Source organism: Euleptes europaea, chromosome 12 (genome assembly GCF_029931775.1).
Source record: "Euleptes europaea isolate rEulEur1 chromosome 12, rEulEur1.hap1, whole genome shotgun sequence".
In the NCBI taxonomy this organism is placed as follows: domain Eukaryota; kingdom Metazoa; phylum Chordata; class Lepidosauria; order Squamata; family Sphaerodactylidae; genus Euleptes; species Euleptes europaea.
In genome coordinates, this window is record NC_079323.1 from 3,649,488 (window position 1) to 3,660,705 (window position 11,218).

The 11,218-nt window shown below is 49.1% G+C and overlaps 1 protein-coding gene across 1 annotated transcript in view; it reads right to left on the reverse strand.

Moving 5' to 3' along the window:
• Positions 1-9,612, reverse strand: part of RELT (RELT TNF receptor) — a 30,004-nt gene extending 20,392 nt beyond the window's left edge. Inside the window, exons 1-3 of the mRNA XM_056858829.1 lie at positions 9,579-9,612; positions 5,587-5,729; positions 1,943-2,121 (exon numbers count right to left, since the gene is read on the reverse strand). Of these exons, the coding sequence (XP_056714807.1) occupies positions 1,943-2,121; positions 5,587-5,729; positions 9,579-9,612 (356 nt within the window). The remainder of the gene's footprint in view (positions 1-1,942; positions 2,122-5,586; positions 5,730-9,578) is intronic.
• Between the last annotated feature and the right edge of the window lie 1,606 nt (positions 9,613-11,218).

Genomic DNA, 11,218 nt, shown 5'->3' on the forward strand with positions numbered 1-11,218 from the left:
CTTCTCTTTCCAGCCTTTCTCAGCCCAGTTGGGTCATTTGGATTAATCAGGCTTACGAACTCTGGAGTCAGCCACTCCGACAGAGCAACGATTATGATTCAGGCCCAAACCCGTTTCTCTCCTCCCTCTCACACACAGGGTTCAGCCAAGAGTCTTCTGTGACTCACAAAAACCTTCCCACTGTTTTCTCTCCACTGGTTTCCTGTCAAGATGTTGAGATTCCTGCTCTTCCCAGAGCCAGGAAATGGCGTGATTTGCAGCTTTGCAGGAGAGTCGCTCAATAGCTGCTCCGCAAGGTCCCCCCCTTGCTAGCAAGCAAACCAACAAAACTCTGCAATTGGTAGCTAAGTAGACCCCCCCTTCTTCTCTGATGACAGCCTCAATTCTTACAAGTCCAACACAAATAATGCTTTTCATCTTAAAGAGAGTGGCTACTCAGGGTGGACTGTAGCAGCCATCCTGGGAGCCCCGAGAACGTTTGGTATTTAGGCTGGGCAGAATCACAGCATCAGAAAAGGGTAGGGTTGCCAACTCCGGGTTGGGAAATTCCTGGAAATTTGGGAGTAAAGGCAACCACCAGGTAGGGGCTGGAGATCTCCCAGAATTACAACTGATCTCCAGACCCCAAAGATCCCCTGGAGAAAATCGTGGCTTCGGAGGGCCGGCTCTATGGCTGTATATTCTGATAAGGTTCCCAAACTCTGCTCTCCGCAAGCTCCACCCCTAAGTCTCCAGGAATTTCCCAACCTGGAGTTGGCAACGCTAGGGGAGGGTGGGGTTGAAGGAAGGACCTCAGTGTGGTATAATGCCACAGAGCCCGCCTTCCAAAGCAGCCGTTTTCTTCACAGGAACTGATCTTTCTCGTCAGCCCCATAGGGTTGACAACTCTGTATCCGGAAATACCTGGAGATTTGAAGGTGGAACCTGGGAAGGGGGGGTAGGGAGGGACCTTGGTAGGTATTTTATGGAAGACCCCGTTTCAGGCTTCTGAAGAGCCCCCAAAGGTACCCTCAAAACCCAGCCTGAAAACCACTGATCTGATCCCTAGTGAGTGGAGCTGGAAGAGAAATGGCTTCCAGTAGAACCAGTGAGGTGTAGTGGTTAAGAGCGGTGGTTTGGAGCGGTGGACTCTGATCTGGAGAACCAGGTTTGATTCCCCCACTCCTCCACATGAGCGACGGAGGCTAATCTGCTGGACTGGATTTGTTTCCCCACTCCTACACACGAAGCCAGCTGGGTGACCTTGGGCTAGTCACAGCTCTCTTAGAGCTCCCTCAGCCCCACCTACTATTTGATTTTTACCTCCTGTGTTTTTTACTTAAGGTGCGTTATGTGTGTCTCTTTTCCACTGCAGTGCTGGATGGAGGCACTTGTGAAATTAAATTTAATCCAAGCCACATCAAAACCTAAAGTGAAACACGGACAACGTTTGCCACAATTTCAGATCTGTGCAAAAACCTTCTGCCGGATCGAGCAGATGTGCCCTTAATTCTGGGAGAAATAAAAAAGGGCCGCACCAGTAACAGGAAATAAAAATAAGGCCAAGGCCAATAGTGCAAAATAGGTTACAAATATATTACTTGGAATAGAAATTCCTTACATGTTTCGCCCAAAGGCCTTCTTTAGGGGAATCTGAAGTTATTGCAGAGGTCCTTCAAATGAGAATAAATTCTGTTGCAAGTTGCTAATGAAAGAACCCCTCGGGTGAAACGTGTAGGGAATTGCTGTTCTGAGTAACAGATGTTTTTATCTATTTTGCACCATTGGCCTTGGCCTTATTTTTACCTTCCTTAATTCCGGGCCAGGGTGTGGTGTAAACGAAATCCCGCTGGAAGATTAATCCTTGCCATAGAGATGCTTTATGGCTCCTGGCTCTGGAGGTTTTGATGCAAACAATCTCGCCTTCCCAAAAAACATACAGCCAAGCAAAATGCCACGTTACCCTGATATGCAGTCCCCACACAAAGTGTCTGCCACAGCCGTTCCGGGACTCACTCGAACCCTCTTCTTCTCCTCACACCGGGTGTGCGAGGCACAGGGTGCCGGCCCGTAGGTGGAAGAGAAGGCATCTGCGGAGCATGGCTTGCAAGTCATTCCCAGTCCTTCCCCGAAGCCGCATTTCTAAAAGGGAATCAAACAAAGAAAGATGCCGTCACACACCAGGCAGGGCTGAAGGCTTTCTGGGTTGCATTTTTCAGGTACCATTGGCGCAATAAGCTACTTTGATTGGTTATGCGGAATTGGCTGCCGGAGGATGTGGTGAGGGCCACAGGCGTAGAACGGCTTTAAAAGGGGACCAGACAGATTCATGGAGAAGAGGTCCATAAGTTGGTTAGTAGCCACGATGACTAAAGGGAACCACCACGTTCAGAGGCAGTCAACCTCTCAATCCCTGTGCCAGGAGGAGGCCACGTGAGGGGGAGGCTATGTCCTCCTTGCCTTGTTGTTGGACCTCCAGAGGAGCTGGTTGGCCACTGAGTGAGGCAGGATGCTGGACTAGGTAGACCCTCACTGGTCTGATCCAGCAGGGCTCTTCTGAGGTTCTCATCAGGGGAAGGCCTCGGCCTCTGTGCCCTGTTACTGGACCTCCAGAGGAACCAGTTGGCCTCTGAGTGAGACCAGATGCTGGACAAGATGGAACCTCACTGGACTGATCCAGCAGGGCTCTTCTTGTATTCTTCTGTGCTTAAGTGTGACACTGTTCAGGGCCGAATTGGCCATATGAACAATATCATTAAAGTAAGTAAATTCTTCTGTGCTAATCTGCATTCAAGCCACCCACCTGCCCTCCCAGCCATTGGAAGAAGTGCTGTGATGTCCCCCGGAATTACAGCTCATCTCTAGACTACAGAGGAGGAAGAAGAAGAGTTGTTTTTTATACCCTGATTTTCTCTACCTTTTTCAGGAACATATGAAGCTGCCTTTTACTGCATCAGATCCTTGGTCCATCAAAGTCAGTATTGTCTACTCAGACTGGCAGCGGCTCTCCAGGGACTCAGGCAGGGGTCTTTCACATCGCCTGCTTGCCTGGTCCCTTTAACTGGAGATGCCGGGGATTGAACCCAGGACCTCCTGCATGCCAAGCAGATGCCCTACCACTGAGCCACAGCCCCTCCGCAAGGAGACTCAAAATGGCTTACAATCGCCTTCCCTTCCTCTCCGCACAACAGGCAGATAGATGGGGCTGAGAGTTCGGAGAGAACTGTGACTAGCCCAAGGTCACCCAGCAGGCTGCATGTGGAGGAGTGGGGAAACCAACCCAGTTCTCCAGATTCCAGTCCGCCACTCATGTGGAAGAGTAGGGGATCAAACCCAATTCTTCAGATTAGAGTCTGCTGCTCTTAGCCACTATGCCACACTGGCTCTTTCACTATGCCACGTTTCATCCACTCAACAACCCTGTGAGGTGGATTAGGCTGAGAGTGTGCATCTGGCCCAAGGTCACTCAGAAAGCTTCCACAGTGGAGTGGGGATTCCAATCTGGGTTACCCGGATCCTAGTCTGACACTAACCACTACACCACAGCGTAGTAAGGCCTGCTTAGAAAAGTACATGGCTCTTTTGTCTATAAAAATTGAGTTGTACTGGGATGGGCTGCAGCTCAGTGGTAAAGCATGCAGAAGGTGCCAGGTTCAATCCCCAACACTTCCAGTTAAAAGAACCAGGCAGCAGGTGATGTGACAGACCAGCCTGAGACCCTGGAGAGCCATAGAGAGGGGACATGGCTCAGTGGCAGAGCACGTGCTTTACATGCAGAAGGTCCCGGGTTCAATCTAGACATTAGGAAGAATATTCTAACAGTTAGAGGGGTTCCTCAGTGGAATAGGCTTCCTTGGGAGGTGGTAAGCTCTCCTTCCCTGGATGTTTTCAAGCAGAGGCTAGATGGCCATCTGTCAGCAATGCTGATTCTATGACCTTAGGCAGATCATGAGAGGGAGGGCATTTTGGCCATCTTCTGGGCATGGAATAGGGGTCACAGGGTGTGTGTGGGGGAAGTAGTTGTGAATTTCCTGCACTGTGCAGAGGGTTGGACTAGATGACCCTGGTGGTCCCTTCCATCTCTATGATTCTATGAATCCCTGGCATCCCCAGTTAAAAATGACCAGGGAGTAGGTGATGTGAAAGACCTTTCTCTGCCTGAGACCCTGGAGAGCCATGGAGAGGGGCTGTGGCTCAGTGGTAGAGCATCCGCTTGGCATGCAGAAGGGCCCAGGTTCATTCCCCGGCATCTCCAGTTAAAGGAACTAGGCAAGTAGGTGATGTGAAAGACCTCTGCCTGGGACCCTGGAGAGCCGCTGCCGGTCAGAGTAGACAATACTGACTTTGATGGGCCGAGGGTCTGATTCAGTAGAAGGCAGTTCATGTGTTCCTTATGACAAGAGACCAGGACAATATCATTTTGTGAGTAAAAGGTACCAAACCAGTTTCAAAGCACAGCCCACTCTGTTAGCCAGAGAATGACAATTGCGGGAATCCGATTAGGAAACCATGCGTGCTGAAACACGAGGAAAAAATGGATGAGTGTAAATGGCCGGGGCTGCAGCTTTCTCCTTTGTCACTACTGGCTCATTCAGCAGCGAAAGCGTACGACTGGACGAGTGCCACGGGTCAGTTGCTCATGCAGTGTTCAAAACTCACAGAGGCCTGCTGCTTAAAAAGCAATTCAGATATGAGCACATGCTTGATTCCGTATAAGGCAGCTTCATGTGTTCAATATGCTGAGAGCCAGTGTGGTTGCGTGGTTAGGAGCAGCGGACTCTAATCTGGAGAACCATGTTGGTTTCCCCACCCCTGCACATGAAGCCAGCTGGGTGCCCTTAGGATAGTCACAGTTCTCTCGGAACACTCTCAGCCCCACCTACCTCACAGGGTGTCTGTTATGGGGAGGGGAAGGGGAAGGCAATTGTAAGCCGGTTAGATTCTCCTTAAAAGGTAGAGAAAATTGGCACCTATAAAGCAACTCCTCCTCTTCTTTTTCTGAGACACTGTTAAGCAGGGCTGTGTCTTCTCTGCATTCAAACTTCAAAAGTCATAATTCTGTGCTACGCTGAATTCTATGGCATGAATAAATTGAACATGGTGACACGATTCCGTACTTTGCATAAGTTAATTCTGCATTTTCCCTGATTTTGCCTAATGCATTCTGGCACTAATGCACATCTGTAATGGTTCCTCGGTGGAACAGGCTTCCTCGGGAGGTGGTAAGCTCTCCTTCCCTTGAGGTTTTTAAGCAGAGGCTAGATGGCCATCTGTCAGCAATGCTGATTCTATGACCTCAGGCAGAGCATGAGAGGGAGGGCATCTTGGCCATCTTCTGGGCATGGAATAGGGGTCACAGGGTGTGTGTGTGTAGGGGGGGAGGTAGTTTGGAATTTCCTGCATTGTGCAGGGGGTTGGACTAGATGACCCTGGTGGTCCCTTCCAACTCTATGATTCTATGATCTCCAAACACAACCTTGCAACCGTTAAGACTAGAAAGCTGCCTCTTTTGGGCGGGGGGAATTCAGTGGAGATATAGAAAAGGCAATGCGTGGAATCCACCCCCCACACCATGTAAAGAAGCAGTGAGTCTCACGGATTGCTTACTCTGTCCGGCTCCTCTCCTGGTGGACATCCCAAACAGGGGAGACATTGGCCTTCGGTGCTCCGGAATTCCTGCTCTCTGCACGTGTGTGCCTGTGCATAATGGCAGCAGAAAGCCTGCAGAAAGCACAAGAGAGAAATCATCACTCTTAATTTCACACAGCTCTGGGAAAGCATTAAAAAGGTAAACCTGTGCACCAGGTCATTCCTGACCCACGGGGTGACATCACATCATGACATTTACTAGGCAGACTTTGTTTACAGGGCAGTTTGCCATTCCCCAGTTATCTACACTTTACCCCCAGCAAGCTGGGAACTCATTTTACCGACCTCGGAAGGATGGGAGGCTGAGTCAACCTTGAGCCAGCTACCTGAAACCGACTTCCGTTGGGATCGAACTCAGGTCGTGAGCAGAGCTTGGACTGCAGTACTGCAGCTTACCACTCTGCGCCATGGGGCTCTTCTCTGGGAAAACATTAGTGCACCTCAATTCTATGAACATAGGTTTATTTCTTTACTCACTTCATTTATACCTTTCTCCCCAAAGGCGACCCAAGGTGGCTTACGTCATTTTCCCTCTCCTCCATTTCATCCTCACAACAACCCTGTGAGGTAGGTTGGGCTGAGAGAGAGAGAGAGAGAGCAACTGGCCAGGGTCATCCAGCAAGCATCCCTGGCACAAGTGAGGATTCGAACCCATCCAGAGGTCTGTTGGAAATACAACTGATCTCTGCACTACAAAGATCAGTTCCCCTGGAGAAAACAGGCGCCTCTATGGCATTATACCTCAATGAGGCCCCTCCCCTCCTGAAACCCCGCCTACTCAGGTCCCACCCCCAAATCTCCAGGAATTTCCCAACCCAGAGTTGGCAACCTTACACTCAGAATTAAATCTGGGGACTTCTAACAAGCAAAACATTTGCTCTGCCTCGGAGCTGGACACCTCCGACATGGATCTGCATGGAAGGTTTTCCCTTACACAGCAGGAGGCAGGAGTGGAATCTGATGGATATAACTTGGGAGGGGGGGAGATTCCCAAGGGATGCTCATGAACATGACCTGGGTTAACCAGCTGTAACTGTGACATGGTTGTATATCACCAGGTGTTTTGCATGCAAAGGGCTCCTGGTTCGAATTCTGCTACCTCCTATTAAAGGATGGCTGGTAGCAAGCACTGGGGCAAACTGCCAGTCAGAAGAAGCAATACTGAGCTAGGTGGACCAGTGGACCAACGGTCTGGCTCAGAATAAGACAGCTTTATGTGCTCAACAGAGCTGGCAGTATAACTGTTTGCTCTTCTACTATTTGCATCTGCAAATGCTGAGCCTCTGCTCACATGGAAATGGTAGCCTCTCCACTATTCTATCTTCCTTTAAGGGCTGTCTGCAACCGCTGTACGCATTCTCGAGAAATGACAGCTTGGCAGATCATAAAAGTAAAGCTTCCCATTCCGTGATTCAATTGTTTCTTCTCCTCTTTTTTAAAGCACATAGCCCTCACTTCATTTATAAGCCCTCGCTTATCACAGACGTGATTCCTGGAACACGAATGTGCTCTCAGCATCAGGAGAGCATATAAAAATCCATCCCAAATCAACACAACACAGACAACATGATACAACCATTGGCTACATGACACAAGAGGTATATCAAATATTACCAACTGAGACTATACAAAGAAAAATGATACAGAAAGGAGGGCTTCAAAATCCCCAGATTCATTTCATCTGCCTAGTATGTTTTTACCTTGTCTGGTATGTTTTTACCCTGCCCTTCTGGCGAAGAGCTCAGGGTGGTTCTACACTGATCTCCTTTTTATCCTCACTACAACCCTGTGAGGTAGGTTAGGCTGAGTGTGTGTGACAAGCTTTATGACTGTCTGCAGATTCAAACCCAGCTCTCTAGGTCTTAATCCAATATACTAACCACTCGGGGAAGAACTGTGGCTCAGTGGTATAGCATCTGCTTGGCATGCCAAAGGTCCCTGGTTCAATCCCCAACATCTCCAGTTAAAAGGATTAGGAGGAGGAGGAGGAAGAGAAGGACGAGGAGAAGGAGAAGAGTTGGTTTTTATATGCCAACTTTCTCTACCACTTAAGGAAGAATAAAACTGGCTTACAATCACCTTCCCCTCCCCACAACAGACACCCTGTGAGGTAGGTGGGGCTGAAAGAACTCTAAAAGAGCTGTGACTAGCCCAAGGTCACCCAGCTGGCTTCATGTGTAGGAGTGGGGAAACAAACCTGGTTCACCAGATTAGTGTCAACAGCTCATGTGGAGGAGTGGGGAATCAAACCTGGTTCTCCACTGCTCCAAACCACTGCTCTTAACCACTACACCATGCTGGCTCTCCATGATGTGATGTGAAAGACCTATGCTTGAGACCCTGGAGAGCAGCTGCCAGTCAGAGTAGACTGACCTTGATGGACTGATGATCTGATTCAGTATAAGGCAGCTTCATGGGTGACCACTACACCACACTGAATCTTTCCACCAGATGTGAAAGAATTCCTAAAAGTCTCTACTGAGGAGCGCAGTGCAAAATTGCAAACAGGGATTGAACCTGGGGCCTTCTGCGTGCCAAGCAGAGGCTCTACCACTCAGCCACAGCCCCTCTCCGTCAACAGCAACTTGTCAACAGCAAACACACCGTTGAGCCGATGCTTTCCATCCCCTGCCTATCAGAGCATCTATCTCAGACAGCATCTATCTATCAGAGGAGAGATTCCCAACCAAGTTTTCTTAGCGCAGAGAAGATCAGCCTGCGTTGGCAAGAGCTGACTCACTGCCAAGTTAAGATTACAGAGCAGAGAGCTAGCAGAATGAGTGTCCGGTCAGCTTTCTAGCACGCACGGCAATTGAAGGGTCTGGTTAAGACCACATCATTACCTGACATTAGAGCTATGTTCAATGCCCCTGAAATTTCCCTCTCGTTGTCTGGAATATCACACACCACGCATCTGCAATCAGGAGTTTATTTTGGGAAAGGAGGCGCAGGCAAAGTTCAGCTTGCCAGACCTAAGTGATATTTAAGCGCAGGGGTGTCGTTGGCGGCTGAGGCTAAGATGATTCACCCAGTTACCAGTTAAAAGGTTACCAGTTAGGGTGGCAATTTCCAAAGTGCATATCAGAGAATGCTCATGTGCCACAAAAAATAAACAGATATTAGATACTCATCTTCGCCCAAAGTAACCTGTTAATCAAGGGAGTTACCTGCTGCTTCTCTGTAAGATCTTGATTGGCTTCCATTCAAGCCAGAGTGGTGTAGTGGTTAAGAGCGGTGGTTTGGAGCAGTGGAGTCTGATCTGGAGAATAGGTTTGATTCCACATGAGTGATGGAGGCTAATCTGGTGAACTGCATTTGTTTCCCCATTTCTACACACGAAGCCAGCTGGGTGACCTTGGGCAAGTCACTCTTTCTCAGCCCCATCTACCTCACAGGGTGTCTTTTGTGGGAAAGGAAGGGAAGGTGATTCTAAGCCGGTTTGAGTCTCCCTTAAGTGGTGGAGAAAGTGGGCATATAAAAACCAACTCTTCTTCGTCTTCTTTTTCTTCAATCAGTTTCCTTTGGGGCAACCAATGTTGTTCTGTGTTGTTCCATGGGATTGGAGTATTCAATCAGTCCCAAAATAGATAGATGGACGATTGACATGCCTTTAGATGATGTAGCTCCTTACACAATAGCACCTTAAGAGTTTGTAACGTCTGTAAACTTCCTAATGTGATGTTCAAAATGCACCCTCAGAGAATTGCTGCGTTTGCATTAAGATAATCTTATGGTACCCTTGAGTGTGCTTTCTCAGAGACAGCTGCACCCTGGAAGAGGGCATTGGTCCTTAAAGTGTGTATAGCTGACAATGAAACCCTCTAATGCTTGTGGACATTGGGAAAACAAGGATTTGTTTCTTTTTTTAAAAGCGCTCCCCCCAATTGTCTTTGCAAGAGATCATTAGGGAGAAAATGTACTAGGTAAAATTGTACTTACTGCAAAGAAACTGAAGACCGAGCAGAAATGCATGTGCTTCTTCATCTCGAGGAATCGGATGTCACAGCAACCGCAGAATAAAGCTGTCAGACACTAAAAGAGAAAGGAAAAGATGAAGGCGGTAGCGTTATTTGGCGAAGTCAGGCAATCCTTCCGTCCTCCTCTCTGCATGAAACGTGGCCTCTGCAACCCATGTTTACCTCCACCCACATTTCTGTTGATCTCTGCAAATTACTGCTGGCTACTGAGGCAACCCATCAGCTAGGATTCAGTTCAAGAAGAGGAAGCAAGAGGTGTAGACACGTCTTCTCTCAGTGGGTGACAACCTATCTCACATCTCCTCCTAGGACTTTTCTCAAGTCCACGGCTCCTGCAAACACAGGAAACTTTCCTGGCCCACACATCTAGAACAGTAAAAGAGAGTCAGGCCTCTAGGAAAAAGCGCAGCCTCTCTAGACACATCAGGGTTGCCAACCTCCAAGTACTAGCTAGCGCTCTCAACTGGTCTCCAGCCAAAAGAGATCAGTTCACCTGGAGAAAATGGCCGCTTTGGCCATTGGACTCTATGGCATTGAAGTCCCTCCCCTCCCCAAACACTGCCCTCCTCAGGCTTCGCCCCCAAAACCTCCTGCCGGTGGTGAAGAAGGACCCTGCCACCCTAAGACACATGCTAATTGGGTTATTGTAATCTTTAAACCCGGGATCCCCAATCTTTCTGAGCCAGCAGGCACCTTGGGAATTCGGACACAGTGTGATAGGCACAGCCGAGGGATGCCCACCTCCAGGTGGGACCTGGGGAATCCCCCAAAATTACAGCTCATCTCCAGACTACAGAGATCAGTTCCCCGGGAGAAAATGGATGCTTTGGAGGGTGGACTCTAGGGCGCTGCACCCCACTGAAGCCCCTGTCCTCCCCAGGCTCCATCCCCAAGTCTCCAGGAGTTTTCCAAACTGGATCCGGCAACCCTACCCCTCCTTCCCCTACCAGTGGCCAAACCCTGCCCTCCTCAAGCTCTGCCCTCAAAACCTCCAGGTATTTCCCAGCCCAGAGCTGGCAACCCTATTAAGGATCAACAAGATTCCCAGGGTATAAGCTTTTGAGAGCCAAATCGGATGAAGGGAGCTTTGACTTTCGAAAAGCTGATACCCAGGAAATCTTGTTGGTCTGGACGATGCAACTGGAGTCAAATCTTGCTCTATAGAGTGCACACAGATTTCCCTGGTGGATTTGTTTGGTTTGCATTCATCTCACACATGCCCTGATATACACAACTCTAGTTACAGATTCCAAGAAGACTTAAACAAGCTAGACTTGAATCCAATAGCCCCTTAAAAGATAAAGGTCCCCTGTGCAAGCACCGGGTCATTCCTGACCCATGGGGTGACGTCACCTCCCGACGTTTACTAGGCAGACTATGTTTACGGGGTGGTTTGCCAGTGCCTTCCCCAGTCGTCTTCCCTTTACCCCCAGCAAGCTGGGTCCTCATTTTACCAACCTCAAAGGGATGGGAGGCTGAGTCAACCTTGAGCCGGCTACCTGAAACAAACTCAGGTCGTGAGCAGAGCTTGGACTGCAGTACTAAAGCTCACCTCTCTGTGCCACGGGGCTCCTGAATAGCACCTTAGAGACCAACCAGATTTTCAGGGTACA